Consider the following 18,909-nt stretch of genomic DNA (forward strand, 5'->3'; position numbering starts at 1 on the left):
AGCTGGTGAGTAAAAAGATCAAATGGTCGTGGACCGTAGAGATTTCAAATGAAAAAAAAAAGAGTGTGTCTCCTGCAAACCTGGTTATTTTTAATACAATGGTTTCTTTCTTTCTCTCTTTCTTTCTTTCTTTCTTTCTTTTTTTATTTGACCATTTCCATTAAAAAATCAAAATATAAACAGCAGACGGCTGGAAAATACAAAATACATTAAATTTAATGTAAATGAACAAATATTAGATAATAGAGTTTCGTCTATAAAAACTCTCTCATCACTTATTATTGAATTGGATGCCGTGACTAAGCCAACCGAGCTGTATTAAGTCGTGGGATCAAAGTTAATGCACTGCCTAAAGTTCTCGAGCACCAGTTTGACGTGTTAAATTAGCATAAAAGACGCAGCTGGTTGGGGAACCACTGGGAGGCAGGCAAGCGGTGCGTCACAACCCTTAGAAAAAAAGGGAGCGATTTTTTTTTTCAATCAACAAACTTGCGAGTGTGTTCCTTTACTATAGGCAACGGAGCAAGGAGCAGGATGATGAAGCGGTACACAAGTGTCTGAGTCTTTTTTAATGTAGGAGACGCGACGGTTGGAAGACTTACCAACAACAATCCCTAAAAAACGACTGCGCGTGCTATGGGGGGAGCGCAGGTGAATTTCTAAATTGGTTGCGAGTATTTGAGCTAACTTGGTTCTCGGCATAAAAGGACATAATATAATGAACAACACTGGCTGACCAAGTCGAAACGCGTCCAAGTCACGACGAGTGAGGAAATGCGAAAGCCATGAAGGACTGCGGCACGCTGAGGTGAAGCAGAAAAAAAAAGTTGGTCTACTCATTGATGCTTGAATATTCAGTGAGTACAGTGGACAAGAGAATCAAATGCATACAGTCAGAGCGCATTTCAGGAGAGCATAGCGCGCTTTAGAAGAGAGCTTCTTGGCTTTGTCTGAAACAAGAAAAGTGTTCCGGAGATAAGAATCATGGCTTCAGAGGGATCTGGTGGTTTGGCTCAATCTGCCGCTGTTAAGTTATCAGAGATGGGCGAAAGAACTAAACAGTTAGGTACAGCAATTCAAGATCCAAATCGACAAAGAAGGATAATTCTTGTCATTGTATGTGTGGCACTTTTGTTAGATAACATGCTTTACATGGTAATAGTGCCGATTGTACCAGATTATCTTGCGCGTCTAGAAAAAGAGTCAGAGAAGGCTCAAGCAGAGATGCATACGAATACCTCAAACAGCACGCTAGATCAAACACAAAAAGATAACCTCGATGTGCAGATAGGAGTTTTATTTGCATCAAAAGCCATCTTGCAGCTTTTAGTCAATCCTTTGACAGGGACATTTATAGACCGTGTTGGGTACGACATTCCTCTCTTGATTGGGCTTTCGATCATGTTTCTTTCAACCTGTATGTTTGCTTTTGCTGAAAATTACGCAACTTTGTTCGTGGCGCGCAGTTTACAAGGTCTCGGATCTGCGTTTGCAGACACGTCTGGGATAGCCATGATCGCTGATAAATACACGGAGGAGGGAGAAAGAAGTCGAGCCCTTGGCATTGCCCTAGCGTTTATCTCTTTTGGAAGCCTGGTCGCACCCCCCTTTGGAGGGGTACTTTATGAGTTTGCCGGGAAACGGGTGCCGTTCATCGTGCTTGCCTGCATATGTTTCGCGGACGGTATGCTGTGTCTGACGGTTCTCAAGCCGTTCTCCAGCAGGACTCGAGAGAACATGCCAGTGGGCACCCCAATATACAGACTTATGATTGATCCCTACATAGCAGTGGTAGCTGGTGCTTTGACGACGTGCAACATCCCGCTGGCTTTCCTGGAGCCTACCATTGCCAACTGGATGGAGGAGACCATGGACGCTTCTGAATGGCAGATCGGACTGACTTGGTTGCCACCGTTTTTCCCTCACATCTTAGGTGTCTATGTAACTGTCAAACTGGCTGCCCAATATCCTCACCTGCAGTGGTTCTACGGAGCCCTCGGTATGGTTATAATCGGTGCCAGCTCCTGCACAGTTCCGGCATGTAAAAACTTTGGGGAGCTGATAGTTCCCTTATGTGGCATCTGCTTTGGCATCGCCTTGGTGGACACGGCGTTGTTACCCACACTTGCGTTTCTGGTTGATGTACGTCACGTATCCGTGTATGGCAGTGTGTACGCCATCGCGGATATTTCATATTGTGTCGCCTATGCCTTGGGCCCCGTGGTGGCCGGAAAAATTGTCCACGACCTCGGCTTTGTGCAACTCAATTTGGGTATGGGCCTGGCTAATGTGCTTTACGCGCCGGCGCTGCTGCTGCTGCGCAACGTGTGCTTAATGAAACCTTCCCATTCAGAGAGAAACATGCTGCTGGAAGAGGGGGCCACTGGACTTTACGATACCATTAAAATGGAGGAACGTCAAAGCAAGAAGAAGGGCTACAGTTCATCAGCTGGCAACTGTGTGCCCGTTGATGAGAACGGCACGTTTGGTGGAAATACAAGGCCATACTCTGAGGACGAGACGTCTGAACCAGAATACATATAAACTGATAGCTCTCTCTCTAACTCTCAACCCATCACTGTATATCTTATTGAATTAAAACAATCCTGTTAGGCTGATGGAAACCTATATTTCAATGCCAACACAGCAGTGTGGTATGTCTGTCGGTGTGATGTATATCACTGTATCATTCGTTTCAGGTAAACCCTTTGTGTCTGAGGACTAACTCCGGAATAGTTACCATGCAATTCGAGTGTCATCAACGGTCCGATTTGAACCCAGACTGATTCTAAATTAGGTTTATCCTACAGAACACGTCTTAAAAGATGAATCAACGAGGAATCTGCCTGCACTATTGTATATCATTGTAAAGAGTGTTTCAAATAGTATTCAGGGATAAATGGCACATATAAATCAAAGAAGATAAAAATAAGCGCGTCTAACAGTAATTGCATAGACAGACTAGGATAATTTTGCCAGATTTGTGCTGCTATGACTAATATGCAATATGTCACATGACACTTTTTTGGTGGGGGGCGGGAAGGGGGGGATAGAACTGACATGAATCCTGCGTCTCATTGTTTGTGTTCTGTATTTGTTTGGGGTTTATTTCTGGAATGCATAGATGTAAAATATGAAGTAAACTGTACATACATGTATATCATGTAAATAATTAAAAGTATAGTACGTGAACATATATCTTCATTTCGTAAATATTTGTGCGTCCCCTGTATTTGTCCTTTTTTAATTTTTTTTCTCCACTTACAGATGATTCGCAAACTGATTATATTCGGAGTCCAGCAATCACTAGTGTGCTCGTGACGACTAAATGTTTAAATCATAGTGTAATATTCGTTTGTTCCGGTTGATTCAATATACAATTTCTATGAGTGCTCCAGTTTCTCTGAAAAACGTCGAGAGATCAATTTGATAGTGAAAGCACTTCTTACAAACCGAAGGAAGTCATTTTCGTTCAAATAGCATGAAATAAGACATTTTAAACGCGTTGATACGGGAACCCGTAAAATCAAAGCCCGAACTAAATGTATGGCCATAGTCTTTATAAAGTAATCTTAAAGAAACAATTAATGAAGACAATTGGTTTGAGCGATAGGTTACATGTTTGTCCAGTAATTATTTTGAGTCTTTAAAACACCTATTTACGGTTAATTTACTTCCAAAATTTATCTCTGATAAAGAACAGGCATTAATACTGTGAATTTGTATAACTGCAGACCCGCTAAGAAAAACGAAAAACAGCACTGTTTTCCCTCGGGATGTTATTGGCCACTTGTAGGCTGCCACTTCCCAAAATGCGAATCATTCAGTTTATATATGCCACAACGATTTCAGCTCCATAAAAGAAAAAAAAGAGAGAGACTGTAAGCAGTTAATTAAGAAATATGTAGTTCGCTCATCCGGCGTTATAAAGTCATGAAAAAATAGACGCTGACAGTTCACTAGGTTGTAATGTCTTGATATTGTCACTTCAAGACAATCTCCAGTGAAATGTGTCTGCAAATTTTGGCTCGAGCACTCAGCGACAAGCCTATATGAGGTGGGCCGGGTACGCAAGCGGCAAAAATTAAGTGCTCCACGAATGGATCAGCATGGGAGGAGCTTTCTTGTTGGCAGGGCGAAGTAGTGGTTTCCACCTACCAGCATCTTTATTGAGTACAGCGAGGAACTCCTGGCGCGCACTGAATGGGACACAACCCGTGCATAGTGTGCGGCGGGATGGGAATAGGGGTGCACCTGTAGTCCTTTTGGAAGACATGACCAGTATTACCTTTCCTAAATAGAAAACCTAACGTAGCTGACAGAAGCAATGCACCTGAATAAACTTTTGGATCCTCCGCAGGAATCGTCAGCGCATCTGATCTGATTGGTAAGTGGTCAAAGAACTTTTTTTAAGCATTGTAAATGTACTACACCTGTTCGTCTTCGATATACTTCTCCCAATGTGTTTTTAGTATTAATATATTATAGCTTAAATCAGACTGTATAATAATGATTCAGAACTTTATGACTTATAAAGAAAGCTGAGGAAATAATGAAATCTAAATCCAATCACAGTATAACAATACTTTAATCTGTTATGTTCGAAGGGAAATTAAGTGAATTATTCAACAGCTTGCTTGGTCAAATTGTCTGACTATGGACAGACACTTGCAAGGCATGGGAGGAAAAAATGTAAATTTATGTAAGATTTTTTTGTGTCTTTTTTCATACGTTCAGAGGGGAGATTCTCTCTGGGTTTCTTTATCTTGTCTGACTGGGCTCGAGAACTTTGAGAATGCCGGTTTTGGAACGAATACCATCAAGAGACAACGAAGATGCCAGGGTAATATCGTATTATTCATGTGCGTTATTATATAGTTAATTTTTGTCATCGTGGAATCGGTCCTTCTGCCTGAAACTAAATCCTTCACAGTTCTCTATTTTAGGCTATTTGAAGGGTTAAGTATCATTTCGCAAAAATATTTGATAGTGTGTGAGCTTCATACAGAGGACATGGATATGGAGAAAAACAGCAAGTCAGAGGTTTGATTTCATCTCAACTCTTGTATAATTTTCAAGGCAATTTGCTTCATTTAGATCTTAATGCAGTCATCTGGGCAATCCCCCAAGCAACAGTAACGTTCACAGATAAACCTAGTGCCAAATAAAGGTAGTTTTAATTCTTAATGTGTCCTCGAGCATTTAGAATATAAAACATTTTACCTCTGCTCCGCAGAAACCTCATACAAGAGAAATCAGATAATACAGCAGATTCATCAGCTCATGAAACAATGCCAAGGGAAACAGAGAAAAGAAAACAGATGCTGCAGAACTAGACGTCCTCCCAGACGCGGTGAAATATGAATGAAGGAGTGTTCTCTCTCTCTTTTTTCTGTGGTTCTCATCTCAATATGTTGATTTAGGGCCTACCCAAGCTGCCGGTGCCCGCTCTGAAGCAGACACTGGACACGTATTTGAGATGCGTGAGACACCTGGTCTCCGAGGAGCAGTTCAGAAGAACTCAGTCTATTGTGGAGAAGTTTGGAGCCCCCGGGGGAGAGGGAGAGTTCCTACAGAAGAAACTTCTAGAGAGGAGGGATGTCAAGGCCAACTGGGTAAGGCTTGTTACACCGCGTACAGAATCTGTCAGTATCCTCTTTAAATGTGTACTTGGATAATGAGCCTGTGGGAGGACATATGTAGAAGAGGTTGTATCTTTGAGGATTTTCATATAGCCCAAATCATATAAGTAATATAAATATCTAAGCTGATTTCTCAGCTCATGTATTTATCTTTGAGTATTCATAAATGTTAAAATGTAGATTTATCCGTTTGCTTATCTGAACTGTTCATAATGTGAAGCACATTTGCTCATGGCACTAAATGTGAGGAAATAATATGTGTTCGTTCCCACCAAATGCATGTTCCTTTCATCAGTTACTCGACATCGAAATACCTCTACAGTTAAACACTTCATTATTTGGAGGTAAACCGATCTATTACATTTGGAAAGAGAAATTTATTTCACGTCCTAAACCACAGCAAAGGTAGCCGACTTCGTGAAATAGCACAGCATTAGTGACAGTCAGGTACAAAATGACAGAAAATGATATGTGTCTACTTAACTGTGCTGAAGACAGGAAAAAAAAACAAAAAAACAAAACTATGTTTAAAAACTTTGGTTTTCTCAGGTATATGACTACTGGCTTGAAGACATGTATTTAAATAACAGGTTAGCATTACCTGTCAACTCCAGTCCCGTCATGGTCTTTCCAAAGCAGAACTTCAGGACCCAGAGTGATGCGCTCAGGTAAGACACCTTCGGACACTGGGACACTTTAAAACTGATATGACTGCCATGACATCCATCTTACGTTCCTTTAATCAGACAATTAGACTGAAAAAGTGTAATGAAAAGTAAAAAGCTCGTTTAAGACTCCTTACATAACTGCCAAACAACGGGGTTGAAAAGGGTCTGATCCCAACTTTTTTACACTGTTCAGAATATATTGCCTTCTGACTGTTGTATGTTTATCTGACATAAATTCTGTCAGATCATAAATACACAGGGGACCGTTAAGGAATTTCACACATTCTAAAGTTAAAAATGTCTAAGGGCTGCAAAAAAAAAAGATCTTTTCAGACCCATACATGTAACTTGGCAAGAATCTCTCAATATTCAGTATTCCTTCATCGTTTAAAAGAACCACACAGGCAAATAATAGCGAATAGGTCTCTACACTGGGTGTCTATGCAGACATAAAAACAATAACAAAGGGAAAAAATGATTATATATTTTATATGATGATATATTTTTTAGTGCACAGCGCTACCTAATACTTCCTGACAAAAGACATGGGAGAAAAAAAAAAGATGGCCCCTTGATGTGTTACATCATAGGACAATACAGGCAGTGGGGATGAATGAATTTTTGACCTGTGAGTGTCATGCTCTGGGCCTAGACATCAGTCAGCCTCTTTGTGTTCTAAACAAATCATCTGGATAAAGCAATTGTTCTGCTATCTTACGGAAGTGGCTCATGAATCAAAGCCGCGTATGAGTGTTTGCTCCGGGTGTGCATTTTTCTGTGAAAGGGAAGTGGGAGGCAGTAATATTACAGCCATAACTTCAGTGTGTTAGAACTTTAATTAACTCTGAGAACTGCACTCCCTCTCTGTATCTTCTAACACAAAAAATAAACAAGAGAAGAAAAGTAAATAACAACAATTCCCAAAGATGTACCTTCACGGTATTCAATATTGCCTCATTCTCATTTTAGAACTATCATTGTTCAGTAACTGGATCTTTGTTCTTGTCCAATAGATTTGCTGCTCATCTCATTTCTGGTGTACTGGAATATAAGACTTTGCTTGATGGGTAGGTGTCCTACATACTGTAGTGTATGTCTATTATATCTCGATTATACCTCTGATTGTCACGACCATGTCTGTCCTCTGTGAATCCTCTAGGGAATCTTGAGGGAAACCTCTTAGGGAATCTATGTTTGTTATTTGGTCTGCATATCATGCATGTGGTCACGATATGTTTGTAATGCGTTTATAGTCAGTTTATAATGCGTTTGTTTCATGTTATGGTTGGTGGTGTGTTTGTAGGCGCGCGCTCCCAATTGACTACGCTCGGGGCCAGCTGGCCGGTACGCCACTGTGTATGGAACAGTACTACAGGCTCTTCAGCTCTTACCGCCTGCCTGGGCCCAAGAAGGACACCCTGGTAGCCCAGAAGAGCAGTGTCATGCCCGAACCAGAGCACATTATAGTGGCCTGCAAAAACCAGGTCTGGGCGATCCTTGTGATTTCAAAACGGTGTCGCATGCTATATTCTTTGAGCTAGCTGCACGGCCAACTGAAAAACACAGTGATCACGACTTGGCATTTACTCTTGACAACGCACACACAAAATTTTACACACTTCAGCCAAGGTCGAGACATCTTGAAAGACGTTGAGAGATGATTCTTCTGAGCTTGTCATTTTAGGCCGTGTTTGATTAACAAGTGTGGTCCTCCGCCAGGTGTTAACGCACTGACTTAACGAGGTTGGCTATGACTCATGGACATTGTTATGCATGTGCTTCTGTTAATTACAAGGCAAACCTTTGAGTTACGGCCTTTAGAGAAGAACTAACATGTCTGCTGTGCTTTATAACCTTTTAACTGGCCAGTCTACTGCGTCATTACATCATCTGCCCAAAGAAAGGCCTGAGTGTGAAACAGTAATTAAAGACAACCTGCACACTTAATGTGATGTCTGTCTGGAAAGATGATTTTTGGCAAAAGAGTTCTCGCATAACGAAAGCGTTACCGTCATTAGCGCTAACGCGGGAACAATATTGCACCTGCTGAGGTCGTTTTGCGGAAACACAGAAAGGAAAGGTGCATATCAAAGTCTAGAATGCGTCCCAGGCAAGAGCTAATCGTCTAAACCAGCAAGCGGGATTGTGCCTTGCATTTCATTGTAGCTCCGAGGCCAACGAGCCAATTCCTTCGCTCAGCGGATACATTTAATACCGTTCTAACTAGATGACAGCAACTCAGCGAGAACTCGAAGCTCTAACGCTCGGTCTGGTTACTGTCCTGCAGTTCTTTGTTCTCGATGTTGTCATCAACTTCCGGAGGCTGAACGAGAGGGACCTGTACACTCAGCTGGAGAAGATCGTGAAAATGTCAGACAGCGAAGAGGAACAACTCCCTCCTATTGGTCTGCTCACGTCGGACGGCAGGACGGAGTGGGCGGAGGCTCGGGCCGTCCTCATTAAAGGTTCGCTCGTGGTTTGCGCTACGCCGCGGTTCTCTGGAACCTAACACACTGTCTTCTGATGACCTCTGAAATGGGTTGAAGTAGCGGAGAAGTGTTATTTACACAGAGATAAGGACACTCCATTTCCGTGAGACGCTATTCTTATCCAACGCCATGACCTAAATGAATTCTCACCAGTTACAGTAATCCTTTCCCTCCACTATGAAACATTTATGGCACTTTTGATTAAACACAGAACTTGCTCCAGGGGGCTCCTCTAATCCACTATTCAAACTATTTTAGACATTTTTTAGACCTTTGTTAAGAATACATCATGAAACACCAGAGAAAAATACTGTTGTTGCCTGCCCCCCCCCCCATCCCCCCCCCCCCCCCCCTTTCATTGTCTGCAGATTCGACCAATCGAGATTCTCTGGACACGATTGAGCGCTGTCTGTGTGTCTTGTGCCTTGATGCGCCCAGTGGAGTGGAGCTGTCAGATACTAACCGTGCTATGCTGATGCTTCACGGAGGAGGGAAGGAGAAAAATGGGGGAAACCGCTGGTACGACAAACCCATGCAGGTGGAGTATCTCAGAACGAGCATTGTTAAATTGTTAGGCGTCTGTCAGAAAACATATGGTGAGAGTCCACAGTCCTGCCTCTGCCATTAAAACAGTCTCTCTTTCTCTCTCTCTCTCTCTCTCTCTCTCTCTCACACACACACACACACACACACACACATTCAATCTCTCTCTCTCTCCCATTCAACCCCTCTCTCTCTCTCTGTCTCTTTCTCACACTCACACACACACACACACACACACATTCAATCTCCCTCTCTCTCTCTCTCTCTCTCTCTCAGTTTGTCGTAGGCGCTGATGGGTGCTGTGGTGTTGTTTGTGAACATTCTCCGTTTGAGGGAATCGTACTGGTTCAGTGCACAGAGTATCTTCTCAAATACATGTAAGCAGCACAGTAAAAGTTGCTGTCCAAAGCAGCAATCTCACTATGGTTTTGATCATACAAAACAATTGAATGGATGTATAAGACAATGAAAAAGACACATCGTATTTACGGTGGAGGGTATACAAGGTATACAGAACAGTAAGACCTGTTTTCATGTTCCTTTAAGGAAGGGCAGCCCGTCTAAGCTGGTCAGAGCCGCAAGTGTGAGCGAGCTACCAGCCCCAAGACGACTGCGCTGGAAATGTTCGCCTGAAATCCACGAACGACTCAGCGCCTCTGCAGACAATCTGCACAGGCAAGTTTATCCCACGCAGGTCATTATTCACCCGTCCACGAAGGTGTAGTTTTGTGTTGGATCTTCAGATTACATGTTTTTTGCTCACAGTTTAGCAGTGCGACTTTCTAGCTATGTGTTTTCTTTTCACTAGGTATTTAGCACTTGTTGAAATAGTTAGAACATCTGAAACAAACAAAACTGGAAAAATGATTGTCGCATGACAGTCAGACTGACCAGTCATCAGCTTTTCTAAAAACTTTCACACACACTTTTATTTTTATTTTTATTTTCATTCATCACTTTGATCCATGACTGCACTTTTTTTTTCCTTCTTTTTTTTTTTTGAACTTTAGGCAGATGTAACAGTACAGAATGCGATGTGATTTTGCATTTAGGCTGGTCAGAAATTTAGACATGAATGTCCATAAATTCGGCGGCTACGGAAAAGAATTCATCAAGAAACAGAAGATGAGCCCTGATGCTTACGTTCAAGTCGCCTTGCAGTTCGCATTTTACAGGTATCTCTGTTTTATCACTTTTTCTCCAGCTGATTTTAAGACCAGTTCAGATTTAGCTGTTCCTATTGATTCAATTTCTAATTCTCTTAGTGTCAAATTCAATCCCAGAGTTATCAGAAAAACACTGCACATACTCGCTCTATATTTAGATGCCACGGAAAGCCGGTGGCGACGTACGAGAGCGCGTCCATTCGGCGATTTCAGGAGGGACGAGTCGATAACATCCGCTCGGCGACCTGTGAGGCACTGGCGTACGTTAAGGCCATGACGGATGGGAAGTCTAACCTCGCTGTGCGTCACTCTCCCTGTTTGTCCAGCACACATCCATTCTGGTTCAACCTGTTAAGCCTAGTTCATTAAAACAAAGGGCATTACCTAATTTAAAATGGTAATTCGTCACATTAAGGAGCAGTGTCGTTGGGTTTGGTGGTGGTGGTGTGTGTGTGTGTGTGTGTGTGTGTGTGTTGGGGGGTGGGACTGGGGGGCTGGGGTGTTTCACTTGGTGTTTTTGTTGTTGTTGTTGTTTTTGTCCTCAAGAAAACACAAAAAACCAAACAGTAAATGTACCCGACTGATGTTCAGATTTTTACTTGATGTAAGCCATACATTCGTTAGAAGAGAGGTTACAGCACCAGTGCACCAGCCGTCCCAGTTTGAACGTGCTTTCTTTACCTGTGAAGTGTAAGTGTGACACTTTTCTCATATGTTTAGGACAATGAAAAAATGGAAAAACTATGGGCTGCCATCAATGCACAAACCCATTATACCATTCTGGTAAGTCCAAACTGACAAACTGAGCTTGGTTTTTTTTTTATCAGTTTGCTTTATTTTATTACAACTTCCCAACAAACACCCGGCCTACCTTCTTGCTTACTTATTTTGATCACTCTGCCTCTGAGTCTGTGACTTTTATATCTTGGATTGAAATTTGAATCTTTGCATTCGGTCAGTGACATCTGAGTAAATGCTTCCAGGCTATCACGGGAATGGCCATAGACAATCACTTGCTCGGACTGCGAGAGATGGCCAAAGAGCTGAACCTGGAGAGTCCAGAGATATTCACAGATAAAACCTACATCGTCAGCAACCAGTTCATCCTCTCCACGAGTCAGGTCAAGATACAAATCCTTCAAATAATATCACAACACTGTGAGATGACAGCCAGTGTCTCACAAATTTAAATAAAACAAACAAACAAACACACAAACAAACAAACAAACACTGACTTTACAGAAGGTCCTGTAGGTGTTATAAATGTATATATGTATGTACTGTATGTTTGTGTGTGTGTCCTTGCATAGGTCCCCACCACTGTGGACATGTTTTGCTGTTATGGTCCAGTGGTCCCAAATGGATACGGCACTTGCTACAACCCCCAGTCAGACCACATTCTCTTCTGCGTGTCCAGTTTCCGTGACAGCCCCGAGACCGGCTCCGACGCGTTCGTCAGAGCTCTGGTGGAGTGCCTGGGGGAGATGGGAGAGCTGTGTGTTAAATGCAACGCTGCAGCCCAGGCAGCCAAACCCGCTGAGAAGAGAGAGGGTGTCCCCAAGATAGTGAATAACGAAAGCGACTCATAGGACGGAGCAGGCCCTCGCTGACTGTGACTCGCTGTGAGGATGCGTGTACTGGATAACTCTGACTCTGGAGTTAACTCTTTGTATGAATGTTCAAAACATCATTGACGTTTTTACTGCATCAAAGAAAAATTGATTCCTGATGGCATTATGGGTGTTGTGAGGAACACAGCATATGTGCTTTATCCATGATGAAAAATCATTTTCAGATCACGACACATGGTTATCAATAGTAGAAAAATAATAATGTTAAGAATTTTAAAAGGTCATCAAGAAGAATGTAGCCATAAATTATTGTGTATGCAAGATTCGTGTGACAGTATCAATGTCTGAGCAATAATCTTGGGGAAAAAACCCTACATCACTGGTAAATTCACTAGCAAAAAGTTGATAGAGCTTTTGACCCTTCTGTCTTTCAGTGTAGCAGCGCTACAGTAAGTGTAGCAGAAGCAGCTCAATGGCAGTTCTCCAACAGCATAGCTGCTAAAGGCTAGACCATCACAGTAGACTGAACCTGCCATTGAGAATTACGCCAAATGTCACACATGTACTGTCAGTCTCACAAGAGCAAATTCTGAAAACTGAATTTAAGAGTTGGATAAATCAGTCAGTGGTGAATTATGTGAGAACTTCATGTCACTTGTATATGTCAAATATGAGTCAGTGCAAGGCTTGGAATATGGTTTAGTAATCTGTTAAGGGACCAAACAGGCTGCGAATGAGTCCATGCCTCTGTTGTCAACATTACCTTTTTTGCACAAAAATAGAGACAGAATTTTAGAACGTTTCTTGGCATTTGAGAGACGACACATATTATGAAGAGGTTATGTGGTAAAAGAGTTAATAAGGAAGGAACAACGCACACTATGCATTCATGTGGAGGTTATTAAACAAATGAATTAAAGAGGGAATTAAAGATATGAAACCTATAAAATATATTTGATTGCCAAACACTTGACTTTTTTTTTCTTTTAAGGAAGTGGGGGGAGATTTTAACGAACAGCCGTCAGAGGAATTGAAATAAGCTTATTGTCATAAACATTATGGAAGGTTATGCAGATTTAACATGTTTGCAGTTATTGTACATGTAACTGACATACAGGTCAAGCTGATGAACAAAACATGTTTGCTGAGACTACGTTTACTGTAAAACGCTGGATAAAATAGCATTTCTTTAGCACTTTAAGGTCTGTAGCTGCATTACAACTGCAGTTATGAAACACACACACACTACTGGAGAAAGAATATGACTTTTAATTGCAACTGCTTAGTTGTGAGAAACTTGCGGGACAGTGATGCACTGGCTTAATGTATAGTTGTTTGATATGTTTACTTGCAGAGAGTGTAAATATGAAAATCTTGGTATATGTTTAAAGTAGAGTTATATGATTTGGGGTTTTTTTTTTTTTGCAGGAGTGTTGTATCCTAAAGTTCTATGTGTCGTACATTTTATGTTGTACCAAAATGTGACACTGTATGTACTTTAATCATACTGTTCTTATGGGACTTTTGACAAGCATGGATTTGTTAGTGAAAATAACACAAGACTGAGATATACAGTGAAAAAGAGTGGAATCATTTTAAAGAATGTACTCTGTTGCACCATAAGCGTTGCTGAGAAATATTGTTGAGACAGTTTTGGGTCTTTTTTTGTTTGTTTGTTTGTTTTTTCTTTTGAGTGTGGTGTTGCAGGTCTGTGTTTTCATATGTAAGTATAACAGATTAGTTCCTGTACAAATGAGAAGTGTTGAATTGTATATGTATTTTATTGCTGGAGAAAACAAAAAGTTAAAATTCATAAAATAAAAATAAATATATTTAGATGTGTTTACAACTTTAGTTTCTCAGAATCTTTTGAATAACCTCCTTGTGAGCAGAGCTGGTTAAGTTTGCATTTGGTCATGATGACAACTTTAAATCATCACAGTGTCAAGCTTTGTAAAACCAGAAGTTTAGGTTATGATATGATGCCTCTAAGCAAGAAAAACAATAAACAAATCCATGACAAAATAACACAAGCTTATGATCACCTTCAACATCACCTGAGACTCAGCTCATCACAACTCAGAAACTGACCAATCAGCTACAAGTCTAACAGTGTCATGATCCAAGCAGAGAAAGATGTGAAGACTGACCGTATGATATAACATACAATATCCCCACAAAATAAAGAGAACTCAGCAACAGCCTTTTGTACATCATACAGAACATGTAATATATCATTTAAATACTTATAAAAAGTGTATGAAGAGCACATCATAAGGAAATTTGTTAAGATTTGTTATATAAATATCTGTGTTCCTGCTCACAAACAAGAGAGATCACACTGAAGCTGAACACATAGCTCATTCGATGTGTAAATGTGTTTGCTTTTCCCACAAACTTGGCAAATACAATTTTGACACATTAAGGCTAAAGAACTACTTTACACATATGCCCTATTACATTTTAGTGAAATTCTGAATTTGTTAAACATTACCTCAGTGACAGTTTAAATGGATATGTGAATGGGGAATAGCCAATAATAGCTGAACTCTTGTCTAATGCATTGCACTGTCTCATGCTGGTGACATTGGCTGAGTGAAGAGCTTGAGGCTATGTGATGCTGCGTGGAAACCTTATAAAGTTCTGAATGGAGGTTAAGCCATGCCAAGAACAATTACAACACAGAGAGAGAGAGAGAGTGTGTGAGAGAGAGAGCAAAAGACAGAGTGAAGAAATTCCAAAAGACATACCAAACCTCAGTGAATTTCACCGATATACAGTATCTCACTGAAGACACTTACAGACAGAGAAGGCTGGTGGTGTAAAGTGATGAAGAGCTGAATTAAGAGTACATGTGGTAACATATGATGGCGTGGTGTGGACGGAGTAAAACCTTGAGATGTCCTGGAGAAAAACACCAACTGTAGGGTGTTATTAATCAGTGGACTAAGTGGGATACAGTAGGCTTGTCTGACGGGGCTTGAAATAAGCCCTTATTGATCTCCTCCGAGACCCATCCTCACACAGAGTGCTCTTAAAATGAGTATACAAGAACATAGTTCTCCAAATGTAAACCACTGCCTGTTTGTCAAAACGCAAGAGGATGTATGACTTCCAGTCTGACTGGAGTTAAAAGACAATGATGTGAATTCTGTAGAAAACAGAGATATTTCATTGCATATGGTGCAAGCAATAAAGGGCTGGCAAGACCTCTGCGAACATCCTTATCTATTTCTTCATATTGTCCTTATAACATGCGGTGAAAGACTGAAACATATATTTTAGCCATACTCTCTACAAAATGCATTTGCACTTCAAAGAAATATATGACCCAATTAACTCACCTCTGTTTATAAAACTGAGCCAATGATGAAATTAATTGACTGATATGGTGTATAGCTATTATGGCTACCGGTACAGCGACTGGCTAAATAATTAGCGTGATCACCACAAGCTCCCAGAAGTGTTCATTACCATAGATTCTGCGGGGATCAGTGCCTCCGTTGGAGGAGCTCTTCAATGAGAAATTCAGTCATTTGTTGAATGTTGATGAAGGTAGAAAACTGTTGCAGACCCTGGTCCAGAATGTCCCATGAGTGTTGAAATCAAAAATCTAAATCAGAGACTAAAACATGCTGAAGTCAGATGAATTCATCTGGTGTTAGCATAAAAGTTCACCTTCTGATCCTCTCCAGCCCTCCGCCTTACCTCCTGGGTGTGTCACAGGAGGCGTGTTCCACATTGGATTACCCAACGTCACACTCAGCTGCTGCATCAAGATTCCTGACGGCCATGAGCCTGGATGCTCTGGAGCAGAACTCACCATGGAGCCTTTCTTTTCACCGAACCTGAAACTGCTGCCTTGATAGTTGTGCAAACAATGCTGAATTTGTCAGAGGCCCCCGAGTCTGCCCAGCAAGCAGTGCCATGTTTCAGCCACGCTATTTTAAAGTGCTTATGTTGAAGTAAGAGTCTTGCTAAGCAATTCCTACAATTGTTCTTTCACGATCACAGCGAGCTGTCTTAGTGAGGTAGCTCACTGAAGCCTGTTCCCACTGTACTGTCAGGGCAGCAGGGTGATCCATGGGGGCCTGGTTATCGCCACTTTTGGCATTCACTAGGGGAAGCTGATTATCTACAGTTAACAGTGGGAAAGAGTTGCCACCAACAGGCTAAGGCTTTGTTGCTTCATCCAGGACGGGTGACATGGAAGTGTTGTGACTGGTCCGGTTTTTAAGCAGTGATTACATAGGCCACAAGGCTGTGATCCATGATTTGTGGTTCATGGATCACCAATTTTATCCATGATCAGTACAGGCAGGGCTAGACTACACGGCAATAGGGCCCTGGAACGTATAACGTGTCTCTTGAAAAGCAATTACTATATGTGAGCACGAGAGCATTTCATCGGAATTTCAATGGATATGGCATCACGCATTTATGCGAGAACATCCCTTTGTGTTAGCCGCCATCTAAGGGTGAATGAAGTGTTTAATGCTTTATATATATGGGCAATTTACGGAGCTGCGTTCAACTTCACCTGCTGCGGAGCACGCGATTTACTGACCGCACGTTGCATTTAAGACGTTCTCAGTCAAAAACTAGGAACCTCAATGATATGAATAACCGTGGGTTGAATCTGAACTTGCCGACAAACCCCACCTGATACAGTCGTGGTGTAAACTAAAACAAAACAGGAAAAACATCGGAAAACCGCACGACTCGTGGTTATTTTACCTTTTTCTCTTGCTTCTGTTTCTTTCATCTACCGTTATGCTTTTAGGGATAGGGAACACTATTTCACTATATATACGCATATACAGTTGCTTATTTATTTAACTCAGAATAACACTTAACGGTTGCTATTACTCTGAACCGAAGTACCTTGAACAACTCTTGAAGGCGTATAGTATTTACTGACTAAGAAGCCGTTTCTTCGGTTGTATAGTTACAATGTTCCTGCGCATAAGAAAGTAGTCCCAATACAACGATTTCAATCTTATTACAAAAGCTTGCATTGCAGTGGCTTGTCATTTTTAAATAGTGCATGTCGCCCCTGGCAACAAAGGCTTGTAAAAGATTCGGCTAACTTCGAATAGGCATCGCCTGTGTGTATGAACAGGTGATGTGGTGTGTTGTTATAGAAACAAGGCGGGACCATGAGCTTGATTCAAGAAACCGAGGGGCCACGTTGTGCCTAAAGTTATCGCGTTATCTTCCTTCAACCTTTACAACTGGGCACCGGAAGCGTTGCGAAGGGCCGTGTTTACAAACATACTGATGTGAACATTGACTCACTGGTCTCTCCGCTGTCGAGTGAGACGAGTTATCCGTGAAATCCGCCAGTATAGTGTTTCTCTGACCGACATGCCTCAGAATGCACTGGTGTTTGTGCGATATGGACCATACAGGTCTTGTGGTGTTGTAGATTACAGAACATTCCGTCTGGAGGGCCTTCAAGGTAACATGTGGTCCAAATAGGTGGAGTAATAGGAAGCCTTATTATGTCTACAATTAAATAATATACTATAATACTAATTCTAGGTTTTAATTTTATTTAATTTACCTAACAGCTACACTTAAAGAAGACGGGCACCAGTGTGTTTTGGAAAAAATCGACATTTGGAACAAAGTGAAACTCGTCGTCAACGGAGAACATGTTTATCAGTGCGACATTAACGATCTTGAGTTCGGTAATAGGCTACTGCGGTATTGCTCATCTCATTCAGTACCCAGGTTGTGCACACACAGTTCATTACAGTAATTTTGGCTTATTCCCTCAGGGGGCGATGGGCAGCTGGATCCTCTCTGTCAGGAGGCATTACAAGCGGTCAGGAAAGCATATTGACGGACCACGATACCGGTCTCAAATAATTCTGATTCAACAATGAATAACAAGAAACAAAACAAAACTAAAAAAAGTTTGGTTGAAGTGTACTTTATTGCTTTGTTTGGAGATACGATTGTGCTCAAATGTTTTTGCTACAACTTTATGGTTAACAGTCCGAATATTATTACAATTTTCAAGTGTCCGTTTTTCCCTGTGAGGTATGAAAACAAAGCGCTCAAGCCATCCTACGGAAACACAGTATTCACTGTCTGAGTTACCCTGCGACATAAGATACATATCACTGATTCAGTATTTCTTCATAAGTACATTCAAGTGTAACCCAGTATAAAGCAAAGCATAGTGTATACTCTCATTCCTCTAGCTCTACCCAGGTTCAACAGTGCATGTAGAACATTCATGTATGAGAATTATGTTGTAATTACAGATGACTAAGTTCACTGCTCTTGCTCTATTCAATAAACAATTCATACAAGACAAATGAAAATATCGCCTCCTCTCCCATAGAATGCATCTATTTTGATTAGACACCACAACTGAATGTGTTGTTCAAACCGAGTAAGAAGGTGGAATTTATAGTAGTATTCCATATGTTTTCATTAACAGTAGTATGTTGACATAACAGAGGTTTGGTACATTGCAGTGACTCCAGTACTCTCTCTGTCTCTGACAGTCTCCGAAGGAAAAAACTACTCCTTATGGCTGCCATAGAGAATACACTAGCCTGTCTCTGTGCCAGATGTTTGATGTCTCAAGATAAAATCAAGTGTGACAGAAATGGAAGAAAAATACAAACCACGCGAGCACAAACAGATCAAAGGAATCTTAACTAATGTGCCCGAGCATCTCCAGACAATCTCAGCATCCGTTGACAAAAAAAAAAAAAGAAAAAAGAAAAGAAAAACAATGCATACATCTATAATAATTGGAATTTTCCATTGAGGCCATCTGTTCTGATGAACTGTATCCTTTAGCATTTGTA

At 41.3% G+C, this 18,909-nt stretch overlaps 3 protein-coding genes across 3 annotated transcripts; all 3 read left to right on the forward strand.

Annotated features, from left to right (window-relative positions):
- The first annotated feature begins 984 nt into the window (after nt 1–984).
- Nucleotides 985–2,544, forward strand: slc18a3a (solute carrier family 18 member 3a). The gene has a single exon (XM_030772955.1). The coding sequence runs from the start codon at nt 985–987 to the stop codon at nt 2,542–2,544; it is 1,560 nt and encodes a 519-aa protein (XP_030628815.1).
- A 2,251-nt stretch (nt 2,545–4,795) lies between these two features.
- On the forward strand, nt 4,796–12,097 carry chata (choline O-acetyltransferase a). The gene is made up of 14 exons (XM_030772426.1): nt 4,796–4,843; nt 5,424–5,615; nt 6,192–6,310; nt 7,324–7,377; nt 7,614–7,794; nt 8,598–8,775; nt 9,168–9,337; nt 9,619–9,719; nt 9,889–10,017; nt 10,395–10,517; nt 10,667–10,808; nt 11,229–11,291; nt 11,492–11,629; nt 11,819–12,097. The coding sequence occupies exons 1-14, from the start codon at nt 4,796–4,798 to the stop codon at nt 12,095–12,097; spliced, it is 1,917 nt and encodes a 638-aa protein (XP_030628286.1).
- Nucleotides 12,098–17,378: 5,281 nt separating this feature from the next.
- On the forward strand, nt 17,379–17,927 carry c4h10orf53 (chromosome 4 C10orf53 homolog). Its single transcript, XM_030773029.1, has 3 exons — nt 17,379–17,540; nt 17,653–17,772; nt 17,863–17,927. Exons 1-3 carry the CDS (start codon nt 17,447–17,449, stop codon nt 17,925–17,927), a joined length of 279 nt encoding a protein of 92 aa, XP_030628889.1. The 5' UTR covers nt 17,379–17,446.
- The last annotated feature ends 982 nt before the right edge of the window (nt 17,928–18,909 follow it).

The sequence above is a fragment of the Chanos chanos genome, chromosome 4 (assembly GCF_902362185.1).
Source record: "Chanos chanos chromosome 4, fChaCha1.1, whole genome shotgun sequence".
NCBI classification, from domain to species: Eukaryota; Metazoa; Chordata; class Actinopteri; order Gonorynchiformes; family Chanidae; genus Chanos; species Chanos chanos.